The sequence below is a fragment of the Anolis carolinensis genome, chromosome 3, assembly GCF_035594765.1.
Source record: "Anolis carolinensis isolate JA03-04 chromosome 3, rAnoCar3.1.pri, whole genome shotgun sequence".
Lineage (NCBI taxonomy): Eukaryota > Metazoa > Chordata > Lepidosauria > Squamata > Dactyloidae > Anolis > Anolis carolinensis.
Genome location: NC_085843.1, coordinates 114,164,599 through 114,184,980, shown reverse-complemented (window position 1 = coordinate 114,184,980; position 20,382 = coordinate 114,164,599). Strand labels below are relative to the sequence as shown.

The window sequence follows — 20,382 nt, the reverse complement described above, 5'->3', positions numbered from 1 at the left end:
ATCATATTATACAACAAATTTGACAGAAAAAGTAGTTCCATGCGCAGTAATGCTATGTAGTATTTACAGTAGAGTCTCACTTATCCAACACTCGCTTATCCAACGTTCTGGATTATCCAATGCATTTTTGTAGTCAATGCTTTCAATATATCGTGATATTTTGGTGCTAAATTCATAAATACAGTAATTACTATATAGCATTACTGTGTACTGAACTACTTTTTCTGACAAATTTGTTGTCTAACATGATGTTTTGGTGCTTAATTTGTAAAATCATAACTTAATTTGATGTTTAATAGGGTTATCCTTAATTCCTCATTATCCAACATATTCGCTTATCCAACGTTCTGCCGGCCCGTTTATGTTGGATAAGTGAGACTCTACTGTACTGTATTTACAAATTTACCACTAAAATATCACAATGAATTTAAAACACTGACTACAAAAACATTGATTATGAAAAGGCAGACTGCGTTGGATAATCCAGAACATTGTATAAGCGAATGTTGGATAAGTGAGATTCTTCTTTAATATGAAATAATTACTGGGATAGAATAATGCAGAACAATATAATCTCTAAAACCAGGACAGTAAATAAACAGGGGAATTCCACACAGGAAACAATCAGGGCCAGCTAACACCTCCCAACAAAGTATTCCCATCATCAAAGTCTGGAAAATCCTCTGTTTTCTCAGGGCCACAGACAGTAGAAGCACATAAAATATCGCAAACACCACTCTGAAAACAAGGGAATTCCAGACAGGAAACAATCTGGGTCAGCTAACACCTCCCAACAAAAAATTCACTCAGGGAGGAAACAGCCAGGCATTAAAGCTGCAAGGCCATTACATCCTAATCATTTTTCCTAATTGCAGCATTCATACTTGCCTCCAACAAACAAACAAAAAAACCAATCAGAAATATTGTATATTCACAACCTTTAGGAAATAATATCCCCTGATGGCACAGCGTGTTAAAGCGCTGAGCTGCTAAACTTCTGGACCGAAAGGCCACAGGTTTGAATTGGGGGAGCGGAGAGAGCCCCCACTGTTAGCCCCAGCTTCTGCCAACCCAGAAGTTCGAAAACATGCAAATGTGAGTGCATCAATAGGTACTGCTCCGGCGGGAAGGTAACACCGCTCCATGTAGTCATCCCACATGACCTTGGAGGAGTCTACGGACAACGCCGGCTCTTCGGCTTAGAAATGGAGATGAGCACCAACCTCCAGAGTAAGACACGACTGGACTTAATGTCTGGGGAAAACCTTTACCCTTGACCTTAACTACCACCAATTCCTCAAGACTTTATTTCCCATACCACCATACTTCGCCACAGCAACGCGTGGCCGGGCACAGCTAGTGATATAATATAACATCAAAGATACAATTCTTCAGCTAAGAGCATCCTTTTAACAGTCAACTGCGATGTTGGCAATATGTTTAGCTCAAATTGCTGTCAAGCTAAAAAGAGAAACCTTGTGAGTTACCATAGAATTGGAATCGCATAGGAGACAGAATTTTTTTCTGACACAGTATTGTGATATAGATTACACAGAATAGATCCCAAGAATTTGGATCTTGGTTCTGTATATAATATGCAGATGAGGAAATAAGTTGGCAAATTGTCATGTGAGATTTTTCTGGGGCCCCACAAATATGCAAAGGGGGGGGGGGCAGAGGGGTATGAGTATATCTGCCATCTATTACATCTGTAGGAATAGTTTAAAGACAAAGGCGGTAAAAGCTTGCCTAATTTTTGAACATGTACCATTTTCCAAGTAACATACCCTTTGATGGTCACATGTACATAAGCTATACAATTTAGAAAAATTTGAATTGTTAATAATAATAATAATAATAATAATAATAATAATAATAATAATAATAATAATAATTTTATTTTTATACCCCGCCCCATCTCCCCAAAAGGACTCAGGGCGGCTTACATGGGGCCAAGCCCAGTCAACAACAATAAAAGCAAAGCAATAAAACAGATCAAAACAACAATAAAAACGAGTCATAAAAATCACATACAAGGACAAAAGATAAAATCTTGGATAAAATCTGGAAAAACCTGGGCCAAAAGTGCTAGTTATGTCGAAATCATCAGAAAGGGGTGGATTATCCAAAGAACAGCCTGTACCCCTTTTTTAAAATGACATTGAAATCACAAAACGGAACGTTACAATTTGAAAAAATATACTGTACCTTGTCATTACGTTCACATAGAAACTTGAGTCTTTGTGCCCTTTTGTGCATGAATACACCATCCAAGTGTCCTGTTTCCACTGATCGTATCTCAATAGCCTTTTCTCCCCAGCCCATAATTTGATTGGATCTAATATATGCTATACAGCAAAAAAAGAGACAGCGAGCATTAATTGTGATCACAATACATAGCAACATAAAGTGAATTCTACCTTGCCCAGTCTTAAGACAATAGCCTCTTTAATAATAACAATATACAGTGAGTTCTCCATGTTTGCTAATTTTAGGAGCATAGATCCCTTACAAAAATGAGGGAAAATGCACATTAAAATCTACTTTTTATCTGATGTAATAGCTTTCTAGAAAGTTCTACATTCTCTAGCATGAGTCAACTTCTGACAGAAGTTGGATACAGAATTGCATGGAAGAATATGTTCTATCCATGGATGGTTGACTCCATAGATGCAGAATCTGTGGGCTGTACAAACAGAATTATGGTGATTTAAAAAAAGAATAATAATTTCACAATGATTTTAGAATGCAATAAAGATAATTGCCTTTATCTTGCTTGAATATACGCAGCAGACCCCTCACAATACATATCACAGCAGATCTGTTTGAACAACTAAGTAACTGAATTCAATCTTAAACAAAAATTTTAAAGGCCCACTTACTTGGCTGATACACTTTCCTAACAGTATACGTAATTTGGAAATCTGAGTATACATACCCACTGATGTAGGCATTTCTCCCCACTGTAGAACCACATCTTTTGTTATCCTTCCATATGTATTAACATATACTCCTTCATCCTCATAGCAAACAAGTAACTCCATCCCATCAGTGTTTGGTAGAATGATGATTGCATGGGGCTGGATACTACTCTGGATCTGCAGACAAACATAATGGAAATATTATAAGATATAAGTAAGAGCTCAACATGCTTTATTTATTTTAATTAAGTTTATTTATGAAAATATTTATATTCTACCTAATTATCAGGACAGCATAAAAAAGATTTGAACAGTTAAAAACTATTTAAAGGAATAGGGATAATTTAAAGACTGGAAGCATATTAAAACACTTAATACTTAAAATAGGACTGCAGTTCAAATGCAGTTAAAACAATTAAAACAACTACATGAACAAATCTAGAGGAAATCAATTTACCCCAGAACAGTCATGTTTTTTACTGGACTCTGAATGACATCAGTATTGCAACAACTGGCCCATACTTATGTGTGTTAGTGTGGTTTTAGTGATCCATAGTTTCAGTTATCTCCCATGGATACAGAGGTCTTACAGTACTATGATTTCTAGATAGTATATCTTTTCTTAACAAAATATCATGAATGAATGAATGAAAGAAAATAAAATATTAATTTCAAAAAGCTAGATTCTTACATGTGTTGGGAGGTAAATATCATACACTGATCCTGAATCCACATCAACTGCATGAAATCCAGCACAGGAGCCATAGATCACCTTCAGTCTCTGACCTTCTTCTACGGTAAGATCCACTAATAATGGTTTATGTACCAAGTCTCCAAATGACTAAAAAAGAGTAAAGAAAACAAAAGTGTAGTTAATTGCATCAATTAGGGTGTCATTAGAAATGAAGGCATATTTAGCTTGAGGATGTGTCCCTAGTAGTCCTCCTTCCCAGTTTTTCCTCAGGAGAGAGACAGAGAGAGAGTGAGAGAGAGAGTACCAAGATTACTCAGTACATTGCATGACTCAGTAGACAAGGACTCAGATCTCTCCCAGTTTGACAATTTGTCATGTGCCTTCAACTCATTTCTGAATTATGGCAAACCCAAGGCGAACTTATCATAGAAATTTCTTGGCACAATTTGATCAGAGGAAGTTTGCCCTTGCCTTCCACTGAGGCTGAGGGAGTGTGAGTTGCCATAGACCACCAAGTGGGTTTCCATGGCTGAACATGGATTCAACCCTCTCCAAGTCTTAGACCATCACTCAAGCCACAACACTGCTCTTTCACTTGCATAAACAACCATAAACTCACTATTCCAGAATTTAAGGAACACTTGTGGCGCTATGCTGGATTTGGACTTTTTTACTGCCTCCAGCAGAATACTATACAAATTCTCAAAAATGTACTGAAACCAGAACACAGGCAACATATAAACACTTTGTTTCCATGTGCTCCTCCCATGTAGTCCCATCTTGTAGGTGTGCACCCTTACCTTAAATGCCATGAATTTATGGTATGGTTTTGGTGCCCATGCGTAGACTTCCACAGAACACTTCAAAGCAATTACTAAGAATTTGATTCTTTCATATTTTACTGAAATTTAAAAAGTGAACATTAATTATATGTCACAAAATAAGTAAGAAGAAAAATACAATGATTCTTACAGTGTTGGAGAAACTGCTTACACTGAACAATAATACAAATTTTAATAAGTGACAGGCAAGGATACTCACAATTAGAACCAAACACACAGCAGAGTATCCCATTCCACTATGTATAAAAACCTGTATCTCTAATGAGAATAAGTGTCAAGTTTATAACTACGGTAGTCTCACTTATCCAACATTCGCTTATCCAACGTTCTGGATTATCCAACGCAGTCTGCCTTTTAGTAGTCAATGTTTTCAATATTTGTAAATACAGTAATTACTACATAGCATTACTGTGCATTGAACTACTTTTTCTATCAAATTTGTTGTATAACATGATGTTTTGGTGCTTAATTTGTAAAATCATAACCTAATTTGATGTTTAATAGGCTTTTCCTTAATCCCTCCTTATTATTCAACATATTCGCTTATCCAACGTTCTGTTGGCCCATTTATGTTGGATAAGTGAGACTCTACTGTATTACCACCAGAAGAAGGCCTGGAGTAAGGCCGAAATTGTTTCGTGGTCGGCTGATTCATATTCAAGTCGGCATAAGAACACACGGCGTCGATATTATTTCAGATTGTACAAAACTCATACAATATTGTTTGTGATTACTGTGAATTTTAACAGTATAATAAATTTAACAGTCAAATTATTTAACTTATTTATTTTCAATTTTTATATATAAGTGGGCTATTTGTGTTAGACAAGGATGAGACAACATGCACAAGATTTGACAATTAAATCAGCTATTACAGCTATTAACTGCCATCCCTCAGAAAAGTTAGGTCTGCTTTCTGTCACATAAAATTCCTAATTTAGTCAACAAAGTGTAAATAACATTTACATTTCTTATATCCATATGGATTAAGACCACCACCTATTGAATGGAAAGAGCTGTAACTATTAGAAGAATCTGTTAATTTGAAGGATTACTTTTCAAAAAGTACTATCTAGGACAGAAATGTAAGGCAGCGTCTACGTATTAAAATTTTTTAAAGGGGTACTTCCAAGAAGGTTTTCGTAGGTGACATTTCTAGCAGGACAATGCTTAAATAACACTCATACTTGAGTGGTGGAAAGCTGGTTCAGTTACTGGAAATGATTATAAATGTTCATAGAAGAGGGGGGGAAATATATAGGGAGGAGCTGGTCTATAACAGACTCAAGCCAAAACAATGATTTTATGTTCCAACTATTAGCAGGCACCAAATGGCTTTCTTATCTACAACTTTCCTGTTTGATAGGGAGCCAGCAGCAGAAATAATTTCATGTTTTGTTTGTATATTTTGCAGACACATACATGACAATAAGGTTAAACTGCCTCTCCTTGAAGATCCCAGGTGAAGGAAATCACCTATTTAAGTGATGGTAGGACTCTGTCTAGCCCCCTATACCTCATTTAACACAATATCCTTTTTTTAAAAACTCAAGGTGGACTACCAATCACTCCTGGCTGTATGCCTCCTCATTTGTGAAAGCCATTCATATAGCCCAATGGAGATCAAAGAGAATAACAAACAAATGTTCCCAGTCTGCCATAGCTGTCCACTCCCCTTTACTGGAAAAGAAGCTCAGGTCATTTTTTTTTTAAAAAAAAGAGAAGATCCATATCATATCTGCTTTAAATGGTTCCACTGACTTAGTTATTCCCTGCCATGTTCAAAAGTGCTAAAAACAATCTAAGGAAGAGAGACGTGCTCCTCATTATACTTGGAAGCAGATCTAAGAGCACGGTAGGACATATGACAGCGAGACAGTGGAAAATTGGCACATTGCCCTCAGCTGACACGTTCCTGACAGCATGTTACAATATAGATAAAAGAAACACAAGAACTTTATTCCAACAGTCAATGTCCTGGAATAAATGCCATAACATCGCTTCATATGGGAGGTGTAAAAGCTAAGCAGGATTCATCAATAAGCAGCTTCTACTTTAACTAAACTTTTAAATTATATGTTTCCCTCTTGTTGGACTTTTAGAACAAGCACAATGAGATACGTACCAACTTTATAGTGCACACAGCCTTCCAAGTCACCCACAGTTGTCCAGCCTTGCTTCTTTTCTACCTCAGGGTCATTGTGAAGGATTTTGTTTCTTAACCATGATAGGTAATAAACTCTCAATTTATTCTTCTTACCTACAAACATTTAAAGGCTTGTTAAGAATAGGCGAAAAGGGCAAACTGGGGGGAAACTACAACTGGGATACCAACTTCACAAAAACTGACAATACATTGATTCAAGATTTCTACAAAAGCAAACTTCCCTTCTAATATTTACGGCAACCTAATCAATTTAAGCTACACTGTACGAAAAGAATATGTAGAATGAAATATGTATCATGTTTGGATAATACACATCCAATATTTTAATTCCTCCAAAACATGGTTTGAAGAATTCGTAATGACCATTGTGTTCATATCTTCCTTCGTCCTACATTCACTCAGGGCTGGTTTCAATGCCATAATGCTGTCTTTAATAAACCATAATTAAATAATTTGGACAACCACCCTGAGACCACAATCTCCCCTTGCTCTTCCATTCATGCCAACATTTCAGCATTTAATCAGTTTCATGTCCTATATAGTAAGTTGATATTAAACTACAGTCAATTCTCAATGCAAGGAAGAACTGTGATTTAAATAAATCATGATCAAACTACTGAAACTTAGTTAAGAGACACAGCATGTAGTCCTGATATTTATTCCTGGTTTAGTAAATCATGTAGTCCTGATATCTATACCTGGTTTAATAAATCATATTTTATTAAACTAGGATCTTCAAAACCAAATCTCAAGGGTAAATTAATTACTTCCTCATCCAAGCTTTTTAAAGACTTTTAAAGAATAATACTGAATACAAACTGAAATCTTAGTTTTCTGATTTCTATGTAATGAGAATTGTTGCCTGAAATAAGAGATATTTAATTACTTTCAAAGGTACAGGGAATGTGGAGCACGTGAGCAAAAAGCCATGGTCTTAATCCATTAAACCACACTTTGATTTCTATAGACACATGTGAACTGAATCAATATTCACATTCACAACACAAAAGCACCAATAAAAACAAGTCTTACTTTATTACTGTAGCTCTATCCAATGATGTGTTTCTTGTAAAAATGTACATATATATCGGCACTTATGCAATACTACATATTTTTAAAAGCAACAACTAAAAAGTCAGTTTCCAAGCATATGATCCTCTACCATGAAAATATTCAAGGGAAATTTTCTAGCAGCCACAAATTACATATATTTGTTTTAAGTGGAAAGAAATGTCTTCCACCCACTCCTTCCCTCCACCCAGCTAATAACAGCAAAAATCATGATGACTTTTATAAGGATGAGCACGTATTAGTGGGTGTTTTCACCTTCAAATATACTTTTATTTTTAAAAGTCATGATTTTATCATTTTGTATAAGCTATACATTAAATGTACTTGAGATCTAAAAATGTTCACATTACCTTCAGCCAAAGCACCTGCCAAATTCCAGTTTATGCATGCATTTTCAAATAAATGCTAGATTAGGCAAGCAGGTGGTCTGGGGCTTGTTGGATCAATGGGTGATTACAGAAAACAGGCTCTAGCCTGTACAAGAGACATTTCACTAACCCCTCCAGAACTTAACAACATCTGGGATATAAGGGATAAGATAACTGTGAGGGTAGCTGATGGTCAGTTGTTCTAAAATCACTCTTTCTGGCATCCGGGAAAGTGTATTAGTGAGGGTGAGAAGCACATTAGCTTCTAAAAGCTCAGTTGAAAAGTGCTCCACTTATGTCTTAACTAGGACTAACTCATATTTGAAACCAAATGCTCATACTATAGTTTTGATTTTTAACTCATCATACATCACCACTACGGCAGGAAGGTAACGGTGCTCCATGCAGACATGCCAGCCACATGACCTTGGAGGTGTCTATGCACAATGCCGGCTCTTCGGCTTAGAAATGGAGATGAGCACCAATCCCCAGTCGGACACACTAGACCAGGGTTCCCCAAACTAAGGCCCGGGGGCCGGATGCGGCCCTCCAAGGTCATTTACCTGGCCCCCGTCCTCAGTTTTATAATATAATATTTTTATATCAGTTTTAATAATATAATATATTGTATATACATATAATATTGATAATAATCTTGTTATACAATATAATACTAATAGTAGTACCATATAATAATATTAATTATATGTTATATATTACATATTATATAATAATATAGTGGTATAGTTCAATATAGTAATATATAATGCTAATATTGTGCTATGTTAATAATATAATATATTGTATGTACATACAGCTGCTCTGAGTCCCCTTCGGGGTGAGAAGGGTAGGATATAAATATAGTAAATAAATGTAGTAAATAAATAATTAATTTTAGACTTAGGCTGGCAAAGTCTGACATGACTTGAAGGCACACAACAACAACAACAACAACAATCCTAATTAACTTGACTATCTCATTGGCCAGCAGCAGGCCCACACTTTCCATTGAAATCCTAATAGGTTTATGTTGGTTAAAATTGTTTTCATTTTAAAATATTGTATTGTTCTTTCGTTGTTGTTGTTGCACTACAAATAAGACATGTGCAGTATGCATAGGAATTTGTTTGTATTTTTTTTTCAAATGATAATTCGGCCCCTCAACAGTCTGAAGGATTGTGTACCGGCCCTCTGCTTCAAAAGTTTGGGGACCCCTGCACTAGACTTTACATCAGGGGAAAACCTTTACCTTTACACCACCCATTAATCTGATTTAATGCACATAAGCAATGCACTAATGTATTAAATATCTAGAGAATATTAACTGGATGTACTTTTCCGAAATCACAGGTTTCAAAGATGTTCATGATTCCGATGTAATCCAGTAATGAACTGGGCCATGCGCTGTCCCATAAAAAGGGGAGTATTTCAATGCTACGTATCTTGAGTATTTTATCAGATAAACCTTGGTGTAACAATACAAGAGAAGTAAGATCCATACATAATATGTCACAGACTCAATTATTTATCAAATTAATTTGTTTTTAATGAAGAGAGAACGTAAAGAGCCAGTGAAAAGGAGGTAAGTATAAAAAAAGCATTTACTCTAATCTAGTGCTCACCTCTTTTGGCTAAATTGCCTTCCAAAAATTAGGGTGCACATTAGATATGCGTAATATGGTGCTGGGCCAAAGTAAAAGGGGAAGCTACTTCAGGAGCACCTGGAGCTCCTACTTGAGAGATGTCATCTCTAATTTAATGGCCATGGTTCAATGCTATGATTTGTAGTTTGGTTGGTGGGGATTATTATTTATTATTTATTTGTTTGTGGTATTTATATACTGCCCTTCTCAACCCCAGAGGGAACTCAGGGCGGTTCATAGTGTTGGCAACAATTCAATACCCTCGATAAAAAAAACAGTATAAAACATCAAAGTTGACCCTCCCCTAATAAAACATTAAACATTATTAATCACATCACATAAAATAACATCATATATCACACAAATACATAGTTGTTGTCTGTAAACAGTCCTGGGTCACTGCACTTTCAACTTTCACTTTAAATATTCCTACGATGGGCCGAATGCCTGGTTCCACAACCAGGTCTTTAGCTGTTTCCTAAAAGTCAGGCAGGAGGGGGCCAACCTGATCTCACTCGGGAGGGAGTTCCACAGCCGTGGGGACACCACCGAGAAGGCTCTGTTCCTCGTCCCCACCAGCCAAACCTGTGAGGCCAGTGGGGCTGAGAGCAGGATCTCCCCAGAAGATCTTAATCTATGAACTGATTCATAGAGGGAGATACGTTCAGACAGGTAAGTTGGACCAGAGCCATTTAAGGCTTTATAGGCTAAAGCCAGCACGTTGAATTGTGAATAAGAGAGTAGGCCTTGGTGGCTGCCTTTTGACTCTGGAACTTCCTACCCAGGGAAGCCAGAATGGCTGTCCTTCTGGAGGCAGACTAAAACCTTTCTTTTCAGGCAGGCTTTTAAAGATTAAAGTGTTTGAGACCATCAGGGGCTGCTGTGCTTTTGTGATGTGATTATATATGCTTTCATGGTTTTAACCTGGATTGTTTTAATATTAATGTTGTTTAATACTGTTTTAATATTTGTTTATATTTGTATATTTTAGATTATACTGAAATACTTTTAGTTGTGAGCCGCTTTGAGTGTACGTATGGAGAGAAAAAGCAGGATATAAATAAATATAATAACAGTAATAGTTTGGTGAGGCATCAGTATTCTTTGGCAGCCCCCATGATCCCAAACCATAGCATTGAGCCAGTGGATTCACTGTACAGCATAGATGCATCTCAAAGTTTTCTTTTCCGTTGCTGAAAGCTTTGGTGTTCTAACACTTTTATTTTTAAAGAAAGAATTATAAGCAAGCAGCCACTGTAATGGGCACCTTTGTTGGCCAAATTACATAGGAGTATTGTTTTGCCACTGCACATTACATTTGGCAGCAAATACTTTTTTTAGTTTCAGGGTTTTGAAAATTGAGGTGTGCATTGCATTTGATGGCACATTAGACTCGAGTAAATATAAGTAGGATTGTACCTATAAATATAATGATTTTTAGAGAGAAAAAAAACATTATTTACCCGATATTGTCACCAAGACATTCAGACCTTCAAGTACATCCATTTGCTGAAACCTTCTTCTGTTTATTAATGGATATACCTTCCCTTGGCCACTCCTGTCCAGCAGCATCAGGCCACTCTCAGTCCCCACTAACAAGTTAACACCTAGAATAAATAAAACAAATTCAGCATATGCTTTCCTTGGTAATGAAAGAGTTCCTAATTTGACAATTATGTTTTCACGCCTCCAGACAAAGTCTTCAAGCACAATGGGAAATTAGTAGTATGTGACATGTAAATAGAATACTGCACAAGACCTATGCATTAAGAATTCAGTTGTGCTTTTGAAGCAGAATGTATACTTTCTTGATAATTGTTTTTATGTCTATTACTTGGGAATCTCCTTCTACAAACTTTCACAGAAATCGTTACTAAGAAACATTTATTATATATTATTAAATTATCTTCAATAAACTTCTATGTTGGATCAAGACAGAATAAACACAATGATTTCAAGTAGGACTTAAATCAGACCCATTCAAATAAGAATAAATCAGGAGAGCAAGTGTGGTGTAGCGGTCTACATGCTAGACTACAACTCTAAGGGCAGTTCTACACATGCATAAAAAATAGCCTTGAGTGAAATGTGCTGGTTTGGGGACACATTATGGACAGTCAGGGACATTGTCAACCGTCTCCGTGGCAGTACACTAGCCCCACAGCCCAACTGTGCCAAATCTAATTCAACACAGCTGGGAATAAAGCCAATTTTGACCCCCCCCCCCCCATTTTTCTCCAATAACATAGAAAAATGATACTTCCCTCATTTACTGCATGTTTACGTCCTGGCCCCTACCATGTGACTAAGCAAGGACAGCTTTGAGATAATTGCCCCCCCCCCCCCCAAATAACTCCCAAGCTGTCTTGCTCAGTCACAAGATAGGGAGTAAACATGCAGTGAATGAGGCAAGTGACTTTTTCTGAGTTTGTTTGTCTGTGTGTATGGGGGGGGGGGGGGGGTTGCGGATGGCAGGAAAGACAGCTAGCTACCTTGCCTCCCCAGGCTGCCAGTGCCTGGGGAACACATGTTGGCTGTGAGGACACAGAGAGCAGACTCCACATAAGAATCTGGGATGGATAATAATAATCATACTTTATTTGTACCCCACCCTATCTCCCCAAAGGGAATCGACGGTTTCCAACAAAAGTAACAAAATGGCAAACATTCAATACTGAAAATAGACATTGATAAATCAAATTGAAACAGTGGATAAAACAATCTCAACATAAACTTACAAAACTAAATAAAAAAATACATAATTGAACTTAAATAAACATAATATAACCTAAATAAACTAAATAAATTAAGCTCAGTCATCAGTGATAAACATGAGCCAGCAAGAAAAGAAAAAGAAGTCTCCACACAAAAGAAAGTAATTTTTTTTAAAAATCTGAAATCAAATCAAATCAAATCAAAACAAATGGATGTCTGCACCGCCCCAACATAGGGAAAAGTCCCAATCCTGCTGCAGGATTCAGACTTTCCCTGTGCTTTAAATCTGGGGTACAGCCACATTAAGCAGTTTACAGTGGGTTAACTCACATCAGCCTGCAGGCTGATGCAACCCTTACACTGCCTTAAATGGCTTTGTAGAACCGCTCTGAGAGATCATGGTCCAAATCCCATTCATTCAAAGGAAGCCACTGGGTAAATCATGCTCTCTCAGCCTCAGATGAAGATAATGATGTATCCCTTCTGAAGAAATCTTGTCAGGGAAACATCATGAGAAGGTAATCTTAGAATTGCAATAATACTTATAATAATCATTAAACCCTTAGTCTGGTGAAAATAGTATATAGCCACTGTAGCAATATGCAAGCCACTTTAAGGAACAACAATTCCCTTATCCTGATTAAGTTTAACTTCAACCTTTTTTTGTTTGATTAATTTAGGAAATAAACTAGCAATCATTAAATAGCTCCTATACCCCATAAGGCAGCACATAGGATTTCAGAATTGAATCTCTTCTTGTATTTGCGGATCTCTGGAGTGTCACTTTGTGGTCTTGTATTTGTAGGGTTCACATTAACGACAGATCCTTTCCGGGTTGGATCCTGTCTGATGGCCTCTGCTCTCATTGCTTCACTAGAGAATCCTACTGCAGGGGAAGAAATGATAGAGAAATAGTGAGAAAACAGTAAGAACAGTGTTCTTTTGATACGCACATTACCAACAATCACACAACAGAGAAAGATCAGATCAAAATTTGTACATTTTGTTAATTTACACATTTACATAAAATAGAAATTGAAAAGTAAAATGAAACCAAGTGAGCATTTTAAAAAGTTCATTATTATATTTTGTTTTCACTTACCAACAGAAGTCACAGTTGTTCCACTAGACGGAGATATTTGTAGTAATCTAGGGTCTATAAAAGGCGTAAAGGAGGAGGAAGATTTGTGTTTCTGCAGTGTGTTACTAGCGGACTGAGTCTGCAATGCAAATTTCACATTTATTAATCACCACAATATAAAAACAAGTATGATTTTAAAAAATTGTTCTAGCTGCTACTGGACAGAAGCCTTCTTGGCCCCCTTCCCCAAGTGCTACCTATATAAACTATATCTATATGAGAAACTGGAGCAACATCTTGAAATAAGCAAATATTCTACAAATTAATATGAGAAACTGAAACCAGTATCTAGCTCTCTTATAAAATGTTTTCATGAAATAGTTACTAAAACTAGTACAAAACAACATGACTTCCCTCTTCCTGAAATGTATGCTATGTGTTCTATTCTTGTCATATTTTATTTTTCAGACTTTGACTATCATCTTCCTTACTTTTTTGCAGTTATGGGTCTTCTACACTGAGCCAGTGACCACCAAGACAATAAAATTTCAATGTGCAAAAAAGTGAACAACTACGAATCAAGCACTTAGCACTGAAAATTTTAGCAACTGGTTAATTTTAGGATTAATTGTCATTTTTTTCTTAATTATTTAAAAACCGAGCCTCTTGCCAGAAAGCTGCAGCAGGTACATCCACCATGATTTCTTATAGAAAAAAAAGTTAAGTCTGGATAAAAAAAAGTTAAGTCTGAATCAAACAAGCCAACTGGGCTGGGGAGGGATAGGGCAGATGTAAATAATGACATGAAGGAGCCAGTGTACCTTGCAGTTAAAAACACTAAACATGAGAAACACAAACAAAAGGAGAAAAGTTAAATGAAATGGGACTGGAATGGCTGGGGGAAAAATCTTGCCAGACTATGTAAATTATGTGTCACGGGGATAACACTCACATTAAAGCAGAGTGATGGGTTAAAAATTAATATGGATGAGGAAAAGTTGCAACAGACAAAAAAGAGATGAATTGTATATATTTGTCATACATCTATGGTGTTATTTCATTTATGGCTTCTTCGTGAACGTTTTATTTCTGGGAAATCTTTAGCAGAAAGTATATCATTACAGAATTATGTATTTCAAATGATTTTCCTTCCATGAATTTCTACTGTTCTACTTCTTTAATATGAACATCTATAGGATTTTCTTTAATTGTTTAGAATGAAGTTACATTCTACTGTTGGACTTTTAACAGTGTACCAGGGTTTCCAAAGCTGCCCACCTCAGACTTCAGTAAAACTGTCTCATAAAAGCACTTGCTACTGTTTTTAGAGAACTGCACTGCCTATAATTCCAAATCTCTTTCAGTAGACTTAACATAGTCTCAGATTTTTAATGTAAAATAACATCTCCTGCTTTAACATGAGACTTGTAAACTTTGACCTAAAACTTCAATGCAAAAAGCAACTTTAGTTCTTCTCAAAATTATGTTAGATACAATACTATTTTATAATTTTCCTTCAAGGTATGTCTATAGACAAACTAATGTTTTTAAGAATGTTCCTGCCTTCCACTGCTGGAATATGAAGATAATGGCACATTAGAGGACTTATCATGAAGGTCCAGTATTGCCAAGGAGAAGGATCCATCCATGAATAGGTTAAATCCTGTCAACAGCCAGGCTGGGAAGGATATCACGTTAGTTGAAAAAGGGCCTCTACTGATCCACATCTTCTCCTGCTTAGGTTCCAAGGCACAGGAAAGAATAGAAAAAACTCCCCATGTCCAGTTAAGACTTTAGCTCTTGCCATCCACAATGGGGCTAGATGGCTCCTTCTCCTTGGTAATAATGCAGTTTCAAAGGCCTCCAGTGCATCATTCTTAGCCAGTGGAGAAGGAGTAATTCATGAATGGGACTTACCCAAGCAGACGTGTGCTTGGATAGAAGGTAGCAAGAATATGTTCTAATATGGTACTTCTTGTTGCATAACCTTTCTATCAAAGGAGGCTCTGGCAGAGATATTGTAGACAAAAAAGGCGATTCACATGATTAGGGCCAAAGATACTTCCATTCCCAGGGAGGTGGGAAGAAAGGATACAAAGAAGACTTCTGAATAGGGCAGTGAGTGCTGAAACCTTTCTGGCTGAAATGACTGCAATCAGAAAGAGGTCTTGAAAAAAATAATCTTGAGTCTGTGATTTGTGTCTGAGGCAAACAGGTTATGCTGAAGGTCGCTAATGTGTACTATCATTGATGAAAATGTGAAGGTCCAGACTCCTTTCCCCTGGATCCAGAGTATAGCAGCTAAGGAAGTCTGCCTCCCTATTCAAGGTTTTCTGAATGTTTTGGGCTGAGATAGAGAGAGTGTTTTTCTCTGACATGAGCAAGAGAAGGTAAACCTTCCACGTGAAGTGAGAATGCATGGAATCCCCAGGATGTAAGAATTGCCTATTTTGCTATCTGTGAGGACTAGGATATGAGAATTTTTAAGAACAAGTTTTAGTTTAACATGTTCCAGTCAGCTGACACTTTGGATTGCTCTGTTGTACAGACTGGGCTTAAAGGCACTGGCAGTGTGCCCCCTGAGAGAAGTAATATCTGAGTCCTTACTAACTGTTACATTCTAGCTGCAAAGAGGCCGAGTCCTCATCAGATGAGTTTTCAGCTACCAAAAACTGTACTGACAGTGCAGGTTTGAGAGGTACTGGGAAGGAAATTGTGCTGTAGCAAGGATTGGTGGAGTTGGAGAGGAAGTAGCCCAACTATGAGTCAATCCTATAGCACCCTATGAATATTTATTATTAGTTGTCTCCTCAAAAGCTAAATCCTCCATTCTAATTGTTCTTGATCAGATATAGACTCCAGTGCCTTGGCTATTATATGCCTAGAAGTACAGGAATGATCAACTTTAATACAGACTGATTTAAATACTTTGTCAGTATAGGTAGTGCCAGAGGAGCAGCCATTGCCATGGGATGTTCTTGTACATGTCTTTGTGGCTCCCAGCAGAGGTAGTTAAGAGCACAGGTATGTTCTAAACTAAGTGGACATGCCTTGGGGACAGAGAGCCCTAAGAAGCAGCACCTGTTTTGTAGACATGAATTTAACTTTCACTATCCTGAGGATGCATTTGGGAAAGAGGTGCAAAGAGGAGAGAGACAGTGATAGAAAGGGCCGTGAAACTAGCAGCAGGGAAAAACTAATGTGGGAAATTAAATAGTAAGGTGTGTGTGTTTTTAATGGTACAGTACTGAGAAAGGACAAAGATGAAAAAAGAGACTGAAAGAGAAGTAATTAGGTCAGAGAAAGCAAAGGTGATGGGTGTAAGTTTCCTGCATGAGGCAAGTAGAACTGAAGCAGGAGAAGAGGATAAATACAGGATCTTTTAAAATAATGTGATTGCTAGCCTAGGCTGGGTGGCAACAGGAGTTAACCAATCCATGGATAGCTTTTCATTCACCCGCTGAGAAAGGCAGATTCATATGATTTAGCTAAAACTGAATCCTCAAGCTGAAAGTTGATGTCTGAGTATAGCCTGAAAACTGAAGGATTGCTATGCTGAATAACCAGAACAAATGTTCAGCTTTTATTCCTGCCTGTCTTGTTTACTTCAAGTGGGCTATTCTACCCCACCCTTTTAAGGAAATATTCCAGGTATTGGGGTGAGTTTCGGGTCATCATAAAGACTAGTCATTCTGTGTTGTACATAGCTGGCTTCTAAATGAAGCTGCAGCTCAAACTGGAAAGTAAGAGGTACTTTTGAACCGAATATAACAGAATCACTCCCAAAACATTTTCCCAGCTCTAAAATATTTTGAACACATGCTTTGCCTTCCCTCTTCATTGTCCTCTCCTAGCTTTTTTTTTTTTTTTTTACTAATAAGAGGTTCAGAGGAGCTCAGCATAAATACTTCCTGCCACTGGATGTCACTTTAAGTATCTTAACAGTCTGTAAAATGAAAAAATAGCAAAAGGCGCAGAATCTGGAAAAGTTTCTCTTTTGATTACAACTCAAAGAAACCTGCAGCTTATGGCTAATGCCTATTGGACTTATCTGGGAACTTCAATCCCATACATTTCCAAGCTTTCAGAGAAGAACTGAAATACCAAAAAAAAAACCCCATTGGTGTACAAAGGTTTTGCCAATTCGGGGGGGGGGGGGGTGGAGGGGGAGGGAGCACAGTTATTATTACAGCAAGGTTGGGAGTTTCGCTGTAAAAACTGCTTACTCCCTTAACTCAGCGGTTCTCAGCCTGGGGTCCCCAAATGTTTTTGGCCCGCAACTCCCTGAAATCTCAGCCAGTTTACCAGCTGTTAGGATTTCTGGGAACTGAATGTTAAAAACATTTGGGGACTCCAGTTTGAGAACCATTGCTAACCCATCAGGAAATTTTAAAAACAAGCCTCTTGTGGTAAGGCTGGAGAAAGCTTCCTTTCTAATACAGTTCACCATTTCCCCAAGCAAGGGCCCTCTACATGCATAGTTATACTACGCTGAACTATGTGTCCCTACTACATTTTTTTTTAAAAGCCAGATGATTCTAGGCTAGTTTCAAAGTACACCTTCACCCCAAAACAGCATATCAACAAATACCAATAAAAGCAAACAGTTTAGCTTATGCAAAAGCCATGCAATTAACAATTCCTTATAAGAAGCAAGAATAGTAAACTGGCATATTCAGGGATAAAACTGCTCTAGAGTTAAGGGGTTTGGTTTGTAAGAGCTCAAATGTGTTATTCTGGGAGAGTGAGGAGTAAGTGACAGCAGCACAAAGCAGCACAAAGGGGCACTGGCTGGAGCTCCTCTGCAAACTAGTTATTAGGCAATACATCTCTAACCCTATAAAAGCAGCCAGCTGTGGTGCAAGACATACCTCATTAGTAGTTAGCTTGTCCTGGGGTGTCTGTGGGGACATGGTGGGTGTCGGCTGGCTGGAGGATGGGGAGGAGGAGGTGGAGGAAGTGGAGGAGGAATGGCTTTGCTGTAAGAGATCTGGCAAGAGGTGAATGCGACCGGCAAAGCCATTGCTCTCATGATGGCTGGCACGCTTTGTGTCAACTGTACTCTGTAGAAAAAACAGGCACACTTGTCTTGCTCAAGTGCTGCGTAAAAGTCTATGTCCCTAAGCAAACTGATCTATTTTTTAGGTTCCAATGAATCAACCAAGCCTCAACGCCTGAGTTAGAAAGATATGAAGTGGTGAAAAGGAAATGTACCATACATGATAAGAGTTGGACTGGCAATATTGGAGTTCTCTGACAGGACCAGCTATCAGTACCAGTGAAACTAATTTCTCATTGGTCAAATCTGTTTTGACTAGCATAATCCTTGAGTTCCTCATTATATCATGTTTGTTTTTAGTTCTAGCTTTAAGAATATTCAGATAAAGCACTTGGAATGTTTTTAATGTCCTAATTGAACTATCTAAACAAAAAACATACTGTCTTAATTAAACCTGCAGGGCTAAATGATGATACTAATATTTTGTTGCGAAATTAAGAAATTGTAATTAGTGAAGTCCCTTCTTCGATGAGCCACAACACTAAAGAAATTAGCAAATTCACAACAGGGGAAGCATAATCTCACCAGTTCTACATATAACATTTCACAGCAGAAATACTGCACCTCTACTCATAATCTTTCCTGGATAGAAGACCTAACATGGCATCAGGTTTAAAACAAACTACACGGCTCCCTTTTTGCACAGTTTCAATCTATCCCACAAATAAGATACCAACAGACAAGTTAAAAGTTAAAGTCATCATAGCAGACATTTTATTCTCGGTGCCTGCTGCAAAAAGTACACCTTTTTAACCTCCACTTTGGATACAAACTAAAATTAACTCTGAAGTTGTTGCAAAGTGTCACTCTATGCATGCAACACACAAAGAAAATGACGCATGGAAACTACTGCTCCCTTTGCAAGCTCCAAATGTCAAAGCTCATTCACAGGAGGCAACGATGTGCCTGCAACTCCTACAACTAACATTATGTAGCAAAACTGCACGAAAGAATGAGTTAATTAGGAAGCAAACCACACACCAAAAAAAATGCATTACCTGTCGGACTATTAAAGTGCCCTCCTTGGAAGGAGTCATGGCAGGTTCACTCTCCACATCATCATGCACAATCATGGTTTTCACAGACTCTGTTTCCCCATTGCTGAGGTTTAGAGTGGATCTGTTTGGCGAAAAGGACATTTTGTTTATCTGATCATATGATATTTCTATTTTTATTTTGTTTCTATATCAGTAGCTCCCAACCTTTTTTTGATCACTTGATCAGGGACCACTTTGACCAGGGACCACTCTCCAAAGTTAGTACCAAAAGGGTTTTGGTCAACCTTAGATTCAGTTTGGTTATTTGAGGTGTCGATTCAGAAAATTGCATTGGATAGACCACATCAGCTCTAGTATCTGATGGAGAAGATATGCCTGCCAGTAGTCGTCATCTGCTCACCCACAGAAAGCCATATTTAATCATCTAGAGCTGATGTGATCTATCCAATGCAATTTTCTGAATCAGCACCCCAAATAACCCCAGGACCAGGCCTAAAAACGAAGACACCAAGGCACCCCGGCCGCTTCCAGATGCCACAAGGAACGACTTCGCTCAGGGGCAGGGAGGAGGAGAAACAGTAGTCAGGAGGTTTGTTGTCACACATTTCGTAGGTGGTCAGCCTCTCCCTGCCCGATATCCCCATTGCTTCGGCACTATAAAAGGGTTTTGCAAAACCAGTTGTTCTCGTTGCAACAGTATAGTAATGGTGAGGCCCCGGACCATATTTTAGTTCTTGGGGACTACAGGTTGGAAACCACTGTTCTACATTAACCAAAGCAATATTTAGAAGAATACTAGGATAAGATCACCACAAACAAAAAT

General features: G+C 37.7%; 1 protein-coding gene across 4 annotated transcripts in view; it reads right to left on the bottom strand.

Annotated features, from left to right (window-relative positions):
* map4k4 (mitogen-activated protein kinase kinase kinase kinase 4) overlaps positions 1 to 20,382 on the bottom strand; it is a 208,826-nt gene that overhangs the window by 4,394 nt on the left and 184,050 nt on the right. For 2 of the 4 annotated variants that reach the window (XM_008116148.3, XM_008116152.3), the window contains 10 exons: positions 19,560 to 19,680; positions 18,374 to 18,565; positions 13,524 to 13,641; positions 13,137 to 13,307; positions 11,170 to 11,313; positions 6,583 to 6,717; positions 4,416 to 4,516; positions 3,613 to 3,762; positions 2,939 to 3,098; positions 2,209 to 2,348 (listed from right to left, as the gene is read on the bottom strand). In XM_008116148.3, coding sequence (XP_008114355.1) covers positions 2,209 to 2,348; positions 2,939 to 3,098; positions 3,613 to 3,762; positions 4,416 to 4,516; positions 6,583 to 6,717; positions 11,170 to 11,313; positions 13,137 to 13,307; positions 13,524 to 13,641; positions 18,374 to 18,565; positions 19,560 to 19,680 — 1,432 coding nt within the window. The remainder of the gene's footprint in view (positions 1 to 2,208; positions 2,349 to 2,938; positions 3,099 to 3,612; positions 3,763 to 4,415; positions 4,517 to 6,582; positions 6,718 to 11,169; positions 11,314 to 13,136; positions 13,308 to 13,523; positions 13,642 to 18,373; positions 18,566 to 19,559; positions 19,681 to 20,382) is intronic. The other 2 variants (XM_003224278.4, XM_008116153.3) reach the window with 1 other exon arrangement.